The sequence below is a fragment of the Mustela putorius genome, unplaced genomic scaffold, assembly GCF_011764305.1.
Source record: "Mustela putorius furo isolate JIRA1106 unplaced genomic scaffold, ASM1176430v1.1 tig00003974_pilon_pilon_pilon, whole genome shotgun sequence".
In the NCBI taxonomy this organism is placed as follows: Eukaryota; Metazoa; Chordata; class Mammalia; order Carnivora; family Mustelidae; genus Mustela; species Mustela putorius.
In genome coordinates, this window is record NW_025422117.1 from 1,333,665 (window position 1) to 1,347,080 (window position 13,416).

At 37.3% G+C, this 13,416-nt stretch overlaps 1 protein-coding gene across 2 annotated transcripts in view; it reads right to left on the reverse strand.

The window, feature by feature from the left end:
* Positions 1-2,487: 2,487 nt before the first annotated feature.
* Positions 2,488-13,416, reverse strand: part of GPR180 (G protein-coupled receptor 180) — a 32,348-nt gene continuing 21,419 nt past the window's right edge. For both annotated transcript variants that reach the window (XM_004746147.3, XM_004746146.3), the window contains 4 exons: positions 12,004-12,161; positions 8,828-9,019; positions 6,691-6,768; positions 2,488-5,517 (listed from right to left, as the gene is read on the reverse strand). In XM_004746147.3, the coding sequence (XP_004746204.1) occupies positions 5,359-5,517; positions 6,691-6,768; positions 8,828-9,019; positions 12,004-12,161 (587 nt within the window). In that variant the 3' untranslated portion in view covers positions 2,488-5,358. The remainder of the gene's footprint in view (positions 5,518-6,690; positions 6,769-8,827; positions 9,020-12,003; positions 12,162-13,416) is intronic.

Consider the following 13,416-nt stretch of genomic DNA (forward strand, 5'->3'; position numbering starts at 1 on the left):
TTTTATTCATTTTATTTTATTCCAGGTATTTAGAAGCTACCTGTAATAACCAAAGAGTGGAAACCAACATTGTCCAGTGACAGAGAACTGATTTAAAAAAATTAAAATATACCCATTTGATGGGGTTCTATGCAACCAAAGAAAAAAATGGGGCAATTCGGTAGACAGGGAAACAGAATAAACTGCTGAATGTGTATAACATCGTATATGATATACTATAATCTGTGTTTCATATACCGCAGGCCATCCAGTAGAAATAAGAAACTGATAGCAGAGGCTGGATGCAAGGAAGGGAAATGAATGGTTGAAAGAAAATTTTTTTACCCTTTTCGACCTTCTGATTTTTTACATTACCTGTTTAAGAATAAAACACTACAATGTATTTGCACATTTCTCTGAGGATACTGAACATAATGTATAACTTAATCTTTGACTACTAAGAGCCACTGTCATAAGTTATATTGAACAATAAAGCTCTAAGAGTCTACCCGGCACACAGGGTTGTTTTCATCCACACTAAATGATCCCAGGCTCCGATATGAGTTAGTGTCGTTTTTAATTTTTTTGACTTCTCCCAGCTACTTCTCACTACCATCAACCTTCTTCCTCTGGTTGACTCAAACTTCTTTTAAATGGTTGTTTTAGTTGTTATGAGCTAAGAAACAAGGCACACGATGCTAATACTGTATAGAGGAAAACCTCCTCTTTGACAGCTTGAGGAAGCCTCTCATAATCGGTAAGTTTTAGAAATCAAACTTCATAACAACTACTTGACTACTCAAGATTTTTACACATTCTTGGTTCCATGTAACTGAGTAAAAACAGACAAGGCATTATTTTAAGTCATTATGGGAGGTCCTATGATTTAATTAATGCTATATTGTTAAGTACATACCTGAAACTTTTTCAAAATTGCTTTTATTCATTAATTCAAAAGATATTTTTGAGCATCTAGTGTGCACCAGGGAACACTTAAGGTTCTAGGGAAAAGCAATGAACAACCGAGACAATGGCCAAAGTCCCTCAGAATTTACACTCTAACTGGACAGACAGACAGCAGGCAGAGATCAAGTGGTAAGTAGTGTAACAAGACAGGGGGAAATGTGACAGAGCAGTTAGGACGGGGCAGCAGCACAGACAGGATACCTATCAGTCAGCACCTCATCAGAGAACACTAGAGTATCACACACACACACACACGTGCACACGCCATTTTAATATATAAAATAGTATATAAAATAAGGGACTATAGGAGGCTGTTCTTTTGTGTCAGGCAGGTGGGTGTGAGGTGGGGGAAGCGAAAACATACTGGGACCTGCCAGGAGGAGCAGAACCCGCGGGAACTCATGCCAGTGTCTCACTGCCGCCAAGCCTCCAACTCAATGAGGGGGCTGTGCGGCGCAACCTGGCACCCTCAGTCACACCTGGCTGAGGAGAAAATAAAGGAGGTGATCCAGTAGGAGCTGCCGTTCCTGTGTGCCCGGTTGTTGGCCCACAGACCAAAAAGATAAGCCCGCTGATAAGCAATGATGTGGGTGAGCGGCAACAATGCATGGTCTGCTTGGACCTTTCGATTATAAAAAGAATCTGGATCTGGCTACTGAACTTCTGCTTTCTAAAGGTCATACCACTATCCTAGAATTATGCAGGGAGAATTAAGAGGAACGTATCTCCAGCTTAGCCACAGTGGCACTAGGTAAAGCCACTGCAGATGGTCAGAGGTCTCGGAAAGGAATTTGAGCTGAAAACCCGTAGTGAGGAGGATTCAGTCGCACAACCACGCCAAGATTTGGAAGAAAGTATTTCAGGCAGAAGAAACAGCTACTGCAAAGCCCTGGGGCAATGATATAAATGAGGTATTTTTTAATGATGAGGCTGGAGTATGGTGAGAGGGAGAGTGGTATGAAATGAGATCAGAGATAGGGGTAGGGAACAGATCACCTGGGGCCTTGGAGAACACGGAAACGAGCAGGGATGACTTTTTTCTAAGTGCAATGGAAAGCAAATGGAGAGTTTTTTAACAAGTCAGTTTGATCTTTGTATTTTTTAAAAACTTTATTTTAAAATAATTTCAAACTTAAAAAGAGGCATAAGACTAGCATAGAGAATGCCATTATCCAATTAACTTCCCTTCCCTTCGCAGAGAAGGGACTTTGGTGGGCAGGGCCACTCCTCCATCTCCTGGCGTCCTATGTGAACAACACTCCCAGAGGACAGCAGGCACGATGCCATGGGGGTTGTGCAGAAAAAGCTGCCCAAGGGTGGAAGCAGGAATATTCCTTCGAGAACTTCTGCAAGGAGTTCAGGCTACTGTGCTTCCACAGTAGTTTTCAGATTTCACAGGAAAACCGATCTTGTTACTTGTCTCAATTCTCAAATTCATGTTGGTCCAAAAACCAGTATTACCTCTTAGATCTAGTGTCAGATTGATTAGTTACTGCATTACTTCTCAAAACCAAACAGAAAACCTCAAAGATTTGATACCAGTGAAGTTATTCAAAGAGAATGTTATTCAAATAATTCCAGAGACTAGGCAGAGTCTCCTAAGGGAAACAGGCAGAAGGGCCACCGTTCATATTACTGTACACGTTCCAGTCTCTACATTCCAGTTGGCCTTACACTTACAGATCTTGTTGTTTCAACAGACTTGGCTTACAAGTTCAGACCACAGAAAACCTTCCTAAAACAAACTCTTCTGTCTAGATTCTCTCTCCTTCTAGCTGAAAGCCAAGATTCAAATATTGAAATGTGCTGAGGTCCATACTTACAGATAGATATGCAAGCTCATTTCTGACTTTAGTACAATTACTTAAAGTCAACAGCTAAAATTAACTACAGATGGCCATGCATTTTCACTAAAAACATGCACACCTAATAGGTGCTCATTAAGTCATGAGGGTAAAAAGTAGAAAAGTGAAAGAGAGGTCTGGTGCTTTAGAGAAATCATTTTTTCTTATACTCAGGTAAAGGGGAGCTCTGCTAGCACAGCAGGGCTCAGGGACAAGAGGAAGTGCTCGACGCACAGTAGACTTTCAGTTAAGTAGGAGCTAATATTATTACATGTGTCAATAAAGGCAAATATTTTCTACACCTTCCTAAGAGAAAAAACAAAATGCATCTGAAAAAAAGGAAAGAAAAAGAGCTCTGGACATAAGCATTCATCTTCTTTAAGAAAAATATAAAAACACATTTTAAAAAAGCATGATCTGACAGAACAAAAAGTAGGAAAGTTTCGATCTTTAATGAGAGTTTGCAGTATATCCTTATCCCTCACACTCTGTGCCGACAGAGCTCCATGTAAATGTTCAACAAGAGAAGAGCGCACGCTGTGCCACGACTTACGGACTATAAATCTTCAGCTCTGATTACTAAATTTATTAACAATGTTTTCTACATTATATGTTCATTATTAACAATCGTTTTCCTTCATTTAACAATGGTTCTTGAATAACAAAATAAATTATCAACAAATTCAACCATAAATTAAAAAATAATAAAGTAAAAAAAAAAAAGACCTCATAAGTTTCATATACGCAAGACCAACAACACATCTCCTGTATTTGGATTACAGTTTCTATGTTCTTTGTGTAAGGTAACAGAAAAATTGTTCCCTATTTCTACGGGTGCCAAGTTCACAAAATTTATGAAAAGGTTTCCCCATCTTTGTTCCGTTTAACTCACAGGCAGTACCTGGGGTTATGAGTGAGATGTGGGAAAAGGAAAGGTCATGATCACAGCAGATCATGTAAACCTAAAATATACCTCACACTTCCTAGAGATAACCTGTAGCCCTCCTTTATTAAATAATTTACAAAGACCCGTTAGAAGGATGACTTCATGAGCAGGCTGACCTCTGTCACTCTGTCAGTTTGCTACTCACGAACATATATATTTTGCCTTTAAAATGAGACAGAATACTGTTCATTTCCACAGGAGACTAGGTGTAAGGTAAGAACAAAGACGAAGCCATAAGTACTTACAAATTATACTGTGTTATTTTAACTATTTCATTAAAGACTTTAATTACCAGGTCAGTGCACCATTCCTTGCTTAAAAATGTAATACCTTTGGAAGTAGATAAAAAATATAAAAAAAAAAAAAAAAAGCCAGATGTAGAAATGAAAAGGCCTGAACAGCACGACATGCAGAGTAGTTTCCAGTCAGTGACCACCAACGGGAATACTCACTCTATACAGCGCGTATTGACAACCGTTTAGCAATTCTTTAAACAGGCACTTGATAGAGTATTTTGTCGCTAGCATACTCAATACTGGGGCATCACATACACACAAAAATATGGCTTTATTACAAAGGATTCAAGATGGCAACTACTTAGAATCCAGTGCCAACACGGATTAGAACAAATCCAGTGAGTATTTTGTTTTTCAATTATTCATAGAAAATTTAATCCTGATTAAGTATCCTTGGGCAGGAATTCATGGGTAGTTGATGACTGAAACCAACATTTATGTGAAATGCTTCTGTTAATTTAATCTGTGTATACGGCTTAATTATGATTGGGGATTCAATGTAAGAGAAATGAATTATATCGGGATTAGAATTTTAGTACCATATCACAAGGTACGTTTTTCTTCTTTCTTTTTAAACATGTAACCCTGCTTGTCCCTTCACCTAAGTGCTCAGATTTTAAAACTCTTTATAAGGAACAGCCAATAGTAATGTATCTAAGCTTTATTTTTCATAAATTATATGTCAAAAACCCTTCGCTAATCAAGCCAGAACCTGAACTACAGCCAGAAAGTGATAGAAGATAGAGAAGAACCTACACACAAATAAAGAAAACACTTACTCATTTAGCTATAAATACATTTTATATTCACATTCTGAAGTAATCTCATTTTTAATTCCTTTAAACTCCAATATGAAATGCATTTTCCTTAAAGCATAAAAAGAAGCAGTTTTTAACCAGTGTTACACTGATTTGGAGTCATGGGAGTTAGTTTAGATATGTACAAGCAAGTAATCATTTAACTGATTACTCTGCATAAGACTATCAAACCTGAGTTAACTATTGATATAAGATGATGAAGCATCACAAGTGGTGAATCTTTTACCAAAATATCATGTAATTCTTTTTCATCTTAATTTCCACAGAGAAACTGCATAAGTCACCTTAGAACAACACACTTTCTTGAAAGTTTATTAAACATATTTCAAAACATTTCATTTATTACCTTTTTTCAGTTTGCTACTGCTTAAATGCAGCTGTATAAATACCATGCTCTGCCTTCTGGGTTCAGTTTTTCATACCAAAAGTATGAAAAGAAAAAGTCACTGTATTTGGATCCTCATTGCACTCTGAAATCAATTCACTTTTCCTTTAAAGAAAATCAAGTATCAGAAGTGAGGCCGACTTTTGTGTCCAGATGATATGGTCAGTGGTAGTGTTACTGAAGAAAGTGAAGAAACTTCCCAGTATAGACTATGGGACAGAAAGAGTCTGTAGAGAATAACCATGGAAACGGACTGGCAAAGGATAACACCTATTGTTACAACCTGGAAAGAAAAGAAAGGGAATGCTTTGACTGCATGCGGAAACAGACAAATTACATTCAATTTATCATGAACCTATATCCGTCCCACTTACATACAGAGCATATATACACGTACCCTGCTCTGGCCTCTGTCTTTAACATGGGTAAGTTTTACCAAAGAAACGTTCAGTAAGAAAATACGACTAACATTCAGAACTGTCATCGTTCAAAGGCAAAATTTATTCAACAGTTAGTTTACAGACTCCAAAATAAGACACAGTTTGCTAAAGCATTTTCCCCTCAGGGTGCACACACTACAGAAGGTGGGAAGAAAAACCAGGTTCAGGGCTGATCTGGTAGGCGGAGTAGGGCATGACCCACCTGAATCCTGAAGAGTATTCTAAAAGCTCTCTCAAAAACTCTCAAGTTGCAGGGTGCCTGAGTGGCTCAGTAGGTTAAAGCCTCTACCTTCGGCTCAGGTCATGATCCCAGAGTCCTGGGATGGAGCCCCACATCGGGCTCTCCGCTCAGTGGGGAGCCTGCTTCCCTTCCTCTCTCTCTGCCTGCCTCTCTGCCTACTTGTGATCTCTGTCTGTCAAATAAATAAATAAAAAATCTTAAAAAAAAGAAAAATTCTCAAGTTGCTTCTTTCTGTAGACTACCTTCCTACCTGTTTCCCCTTTGTGAATACCTCAAGCCCGAGAGCCATCTGTGTGCGTTCAAGGCCACACTGCACTGCTTGGGAGCGGTGGCTGGCAAAGCACGAGATGATGGAGCCGCTGACCTAAGAAGACAGCAGCTGCACGATCAGGTGCGGCATCCTTGTGCACGGCACTCTGGTCTGTGTCTTGTGCAGCCACTAGGTTGACTTTTCACAAATCTACCCTGGTTTTTAACCACTGTGTTGTAAAAAATTTTAATCAATTGTTCTTAAAAAAGATGGATCATGAACAAATTTATAAAAACAGTGTTACAAATAAAATAGGCTGAGATAATAAAAATGATTCTCATCATTTTTTAATTAGCTAAAATTGAATGCTTTTCTTTCAAAGTTTTAATTTATATACTCACCAGTTCAATTATCTTGTTTCAAAGAACTCAGAAAACCTGGTACGTGGATAAATAGGGCTTTTCTACTTTAATCATTTGTTAATAAAGACAATAAAAAACTCTTGGGATCAGGTGTATTACTTACCTTATCTCTTTGGTAGTCACTAAAAATGACAGAAATACATGCCAGACCTGGATGGCATAAAAACCACAAGATACAGCCCTGAAACAAATGACAAATAAGTAAAATGAGTACAGCTGTGTGTTTATTTCCAGAATATGCCAGATAAAAAACATTACTAACCTCTTTAGGAGGTCCTGATCGACCTCAACTGGTCTTTAAAAGTTCTATCTAATAAAATGTAAAAATAAATTTGCTATTGTTATGATAATGTTTTGTTTCTAACCAAACGCAGACTTTAAATTTTATAAATCTTATATACACATTTTAATATATTACATTGTATATATTATATTAAATATTTAAACATGAAAATGCATTAATATAACATTAAAAATTGAGAAAAGCAAGGTACAAATGTGTAATATTCCCATAAAAAGAAAAAAATACGAGTTGCATGTAGAGATACACGAAGAAATTCTGTAAGAATACCCAAAACACTGGCGAATAGCAGTGGCCCGTTTGTGGGTTAACACATGAGAGTAGAACTGAGCAAGTAAGGATGGGATACCTTTTAACATCGTACTCTTCCAGCATCTCTTTTCTATTTTTCCAAGAGCTACCATGTGTTTTCATTTTCAAAATTAAATTTTAAGTAAAAGAATAAGTTAATAAAATAGTAGCTGTGGAGATGCTCAGTATGTTGAAGATACAGGAAAAAACATGATGCTAAAAAAAATGTGTTTAGGGGCACCTGGGTGGCTCAGTGGCATATGCCTCTGCGTTATGCACCTTGGCTCGGGTCATGATCCCAGGGTCCTGGGATGGAGCCCCGCATCGGGCTCTCTGCTCAATGGGGAGCCTGCTTCCTTCTCCTCTCTCTCTCTGCCTGCCTCTCTGCCTACTTGTGACTTCTGTCTATCAAATAAATAAATAAATCTTTTTAAAAAAATGTGTTTAGCATGCTACTGTTTGTGTTGATAAGGGAGGGAATACATAGGAATATTTAAAATTCTCTAGGAAGGTAAGTTAGGAATTAATAGCAGTGATTATATAACAAGATAATATCTGAGTAGATGGGAGAGATGTAAAGAATATGTTTCTTTTTAAATATTTTCAGATGTTTGAACCCATTTAAAAAGTTAGATTAACACCTATAAAAATAATTCTTTTAAATTCAAGAAAAAGTTCAGAACAAAAGAGGAAATTTAGTTCTAAAACACCGTAAATATATGTTACCTTTCTGGACAAAAAGCACTCCTGTCCCCGTGCAAAATTCAAACGCAAAATGGCATTCTTCTTGCCTGTCTGGTACACAGACAGCGGACGCGGCTTCCTGGGGCTGCCCGAGCAGCTCGGAACTGCTCATGGCTGGGACAGGACCCTGGTGCTTCTGCCACCGCCGCCTTGGAAGGTGGAGCCCTGGGCACTCCGGTGGGGGTGGGAAGGGGCCGCTGACGGAACAGCTTATCTGAATGCTGTTCTGAGGCACCAGGATGAAGGCACCTGGATTCCCTCAACCTGACAGAGAACCAGAACCTTCTAGGGAGGTAGGCTCCTGCAATGTCACTCTCCCAAATTCTCTCAACTTTTCCTTTGTTAAATGGGTAGAGAAAAAAAAAAATTCAATTTGCTTTAAGATCCCACCTGTACAAGGACATAGAAAGGAGGAATAAAGTCAACGCGACCTCACACGGAGGTGCTGAAACACAGTATGTCCTCAGTGTCCCGCTTCGTCTGCGTATGCCGCAGAGAGCTCCTCGTGGTTAGAAAACACTGCCACTCTGATGGAACAGTTCACAATTAATAAGTGCTTTTTGAGAAATGTAAACTGTTTTCTAACTTATATTTTTAAAACCTTGGATACTACAGGAAAAAAATGTGAAATTCCTATTGATGAAGAAATTATGTATGACCCAGGCAAAACTGACCTAAGATTACATGGAAACTACTATTTCATAGGTTCTGTAAAATGGGATAATAATATCTATATCTCATAGGCTGTAAAGATTAAATGAGTTAAAGAACATGAAGGGCATATCTTCGTGCTCTAACGTGTCAGAAGAGCTTAACCAACATCAGCATGGGGTTGCTTAACCTTCCCAAAACAGCAAAACAAAGCTGATAATCAGAAGAAGCCATTTTCTACCCAAACTCATACTTTGGCAAACGTGATGTAAAACTCCCTTTTTAGCGTGCTTCTCTCCACTGTGATGATCTGGTAGAGTCCACAGCCTAATGACAATGCTAGGCAAATCCTTAAAATGATTAGCAAGATCCCTGCTAAGTTGTGATGCGAATGGTAGCTGTGAGGACTGGTATCTTCGAACTGTTCCCAGAGCAGCAAAATACTCTGCAAAATACAATATTACATTTAGAGAAAAAAAAAATCTTGTCTACTCATATGTACTTTATCAACTCTTTTCAAACATTCCCTTAAAGAGTATATAAACATTCCTAAGAGGTTCTAAGATTTACCAGACTATAAATGCTGCTGAGTAACAAAGCACAGGTATTAGGCACAGACTTTTCCTCCCTGATCCCCTAAGCTAAAGAACAGGGATTTTTATCAAAGATCACATACAAAAGATAAAAAATGCAATTGGGACCACAATTCAAGTAAAACATCTCTAAAGATGAAAATAAGCTGGGGCGCCTGGGTGGGTCAGTGGGTTAAGCATCTGCCTTTGGCTCAGGTCATGATCCCGAGGTCCTGAGATCGAGCCTCATATCGGGCTCTCTGCTCAGTGGGGAACCTGCTTCCTCCTCTCTCTCTCTCTCTCTCTGCCTGCTTCTCTGCCTACTTGTGATCTCTTTCTCTGTGTCAAATAAATAAAATCTTAAAAAAAAAAAAGAGAGAGTAAGTTAAACCATTAAGAGAATAAACCTAAATTTTCTTCTAAATCTCTCTTCCTTCAGCACCATATTAGGAATCAAAATTAATTTTGAATTTTGAATACAAAAGTTTGAAATTTGAATAAAAAAATGTATTCAAGTCCATCATCTCAGGATAACTTTGAAATTATCTTGGTATCTTCTGTAATCCAGAAGTGAGTAAGTCAGAATTGTTGATTTTAGATGTCACTCTCCAGTATAAAGGGGAGAGAGAGAGAGAGAGGGAGAGACTGTGTATTTTTTTTTTTTAAGTTGAGAGAGAGAATGAGTACATACACACACACAAGCAGTGGAAAGAGGCAGAGGGAGAAGGAGAGAGAAACCCCAAGCAGGTTCCACATCCAGTGTGGAGCCCAACAGAGGGTTCAAACGGAGGACTCTGACATCATGACCTGAGCCAAAATCAAGAGTTGAATCTTCAAGTGACTGAACCAGCCAGGTGCCCTAAAGGAGAGTATAGCTTTAAAATTCACTATAAGTACCCAGGCTATTCATGCATAATGGCAGTTACTCATCCTTTTGTTTGTTGACCCCCCAATATTGTTACCATTACAGTAGAAAGCTCAGCAGTTCCTCATTAGCTCTTCTACTTATTGCTGTTCAGTAGAAACACTTTCCTTCCATCTTTTCCAAACACAAATTTTCAATCACAAATTACTATGATGTTTTTGCCCTCATAGTATCAGTAGCTCTGTGTATCCTTCATTTGCCAACTCAGCCTTCAGAATGGTTTTCAGTGGCTTCCAAAGAATTCAGATTGAAACTCAGTCATTAAATCCAATTCTTAGACATTACAGGGTTTGTCAGCAACCCCTTCCTCTTCTTACTCAGATCATCTATCCTGGTCTTAGACCTACCTGGGCTCCTCGGCCATGCTGCACACATGCATTTCCTCCTTAGGCTGAGTATTTGCTCTCCATTACTGAAGTGTTAGTTCTTCACTTCCCCAAGTTACTATACCCATACGATTCCTTAACCTCTATTTCTAAACTTAACTTTTGCAGTGAAGAAGTGCTCTTGTACAACTACTATCTCCTGGTATCTACGTGAGGTGATGGATATGTTAACTAGTCTGATTTTGGGGATCATTTCACAATGTATACATATATCAAAACATCGAGTTGTATACCTTAACATGTACAACTTTTTTTGTTAATTATACCTCAATAAAGCCAACAAAACCCCATCACTTGCCATGATTCACATTTTTATATATTCAAAATTCTACATTTTCCTGATGTGTATACTAACATGTGACCTGTGGAAAATAGGCATGTATTTATTTAGTCATGTGTACCTCATCTGGGTGGTTACTGAGAACCAGAGCTTATATAAGCTCTAGAGCAGTGTCATAATCTCAGTTCTCAATTCATATTTGTCTATGATAATGGATTCAAATTATAATGAAATAATAAAAGTCATTTCTTAAGAAAGCTCTTTATTGAGAAATGAGAATTTGATGTTATTAACACTACTCTCCATAAGCTCTAGATTAGAAACAGTAAGTTGGTAGAATCTTGCCCTTATCTTAATCATTTCTAACACAGTGCCTTAGAAAGGCATTATTTCCTATCTAAATATCATCACTTGTGACATGATCTCTTTCTAACCCAATCATGAAATTCAATACACCTATTTCACTTGGCACCTACTATACTAAATACATACTATGAGTATAGAGATGAGCAAAGCACAGGACTTCTCCTTAGTTAATGAATTTTTCACTCTAATGTATTAAGATTTAGATTATAATGTCCTTTGTAGAGCCCAGGTACAGATTTCATTTTCATCTACAGCTAATGATGGTCATAAACTCAGTATAAATTTTTCGTTATATTTTCCTTAATAATTTTTATAAAATCCATTGCACATAGGCATATGGAGATCCTAGAATAGAAGAAAACAAACAAAAAAAGGGCTAAGAGGACTAAATTTTCTAAAAGACTAAATTCGATCTTGGACTTGTTTTCAAAAACTAGATCCTATTCATTCTTATTCCATTTTTTGCTTTTTCATTAACCTCAGATTTCCTTTGAATTCTTTCATGTATAAAGTAACAGAACTGGACCTAAAAATCCTTGCCCATGGATGAATCTCAAATTCACTGATGCACTCATTTAAAATGTTAAGTTCTTACTATGTGTTAGAAATTATGAAAGAAAGCTATTAAGTAGGAAATGAGAATCTATCCTAATATTAAGCATTCTGCACATTTAAAATAAGCTGATTGAAAGCTCAAAGTCAAGTAAATTATAACTAAATTCTGCAATCGACATATACAGCACTCAATACTGTATGTACATTATTTGATATGTCACTCTTTAAATTCATGCTTTAAAATGACAAATTCCTCATTGGTCCCATTTCACTTTTCAAATGAGGTTATGCTCAAGGTTACAGTATTGTATATTCGAAGTACAAACACTGAGCATCAACACTCACCTGTGTGATGACGATGAACACTGCAATGCCTGTGGATGCGGGAGTTGAATCCCACTGGAGAGGTCTGCTTTGAGACTTCTTCATTCTGACTATCGTCCAACCCATGCACAGACTCAGAAGCAGGTATAACATTTGAATTTGGGACGCAATGTCAAAAACTAATGGGAAATGAAAACCAAAGTCAACTAAGTTTTCATAATACAAAGGCTTAGGTCCTTTTAGCACTGAGAATATAATTATCTTTTTAAACGCAAAAAGAGAGGCATTTTCGAAGAGAAGTTGATAAAATTCAATAATAAGAAATATTCAAGTAGAACTCTAAAAATTAAAATGTTGCCAATAATTTTGTAAACATTTCTGAAAATAGAACAATGGCAATATTCCCTTTCTCTCTCTCTCTATATATATATCTTTATTAAGACCAACTTTAAATCTCCTTGTGTTTCCCATTTTTCTTAGCCTTTCTTACTATATAATACTGTTCTCTATAACTGACTGCTCATTAAAATAAACACATTTTAAAAGTAATTTCTGCAATGTGGACAATACTAGTATCATTTCCAGGTCGTTATTTTTTGATGGTTGAACTCTATAATGTGACCTCATTTTCTAAAATTATTAATAAGAAATAGCATGACAATAAAACACATGGCTGCTGTAACATTCAAATTTGTTGGCTTTAGTGTTAAGAGTCCTGGGGACGAATGAAACGCTCCGTGCGTTAGTGTGATGCGCCACCACGTGGCCATCACCGACACTGCAGGGAAGGCTGCTACTTTAAAAAACGAGGCGACAGGACCACCCATCCAGTTCCCCATTTGGAAAAGACAACACTCTATAAATACTCTAAGTTCCACGCATTTTTATTTTGGAAACTAGTATTTATTGATTTAAAAAGAGATGATCACTTTCTCATAGGGTATTCTGATGTGGATTTTGGAATAAACGTGATTAAAATTTAACAAAGTGAAACTTTCTTCAAATTGTCAGCTTCACCTTGGACATCTAAGACTTTCACTTCTCTTATATAAAGCTATTTTTGCCGAAACAGGTAAAAGTAGCTGTACTATAATATACTAAAAAGCTGCAAGCGTAAAACCTTTTAATGATACACCTTTTCACATATATTTTTTACCATTTTCCCTCTTCTCTGCCATCCAAATGAAAACTGGATACTCGACATTTATGTTCATATATTTGTAACAGTGAATTCTGATAATGAATTGTTACTACGTTGGAATGGTACAAAATGTCATGGCCTTCTAGATCAAGCACAATTTTCTTTCATCACAGGTTGTAAATGACTGTGATGCCAATTATTTTATCAAATATCTCACAAATACATACTCAGTTACTTAAAGAGCTCACTCAACGGAATAGTCCTGCATAAGTTGCTAATTAGCAAAAACAATA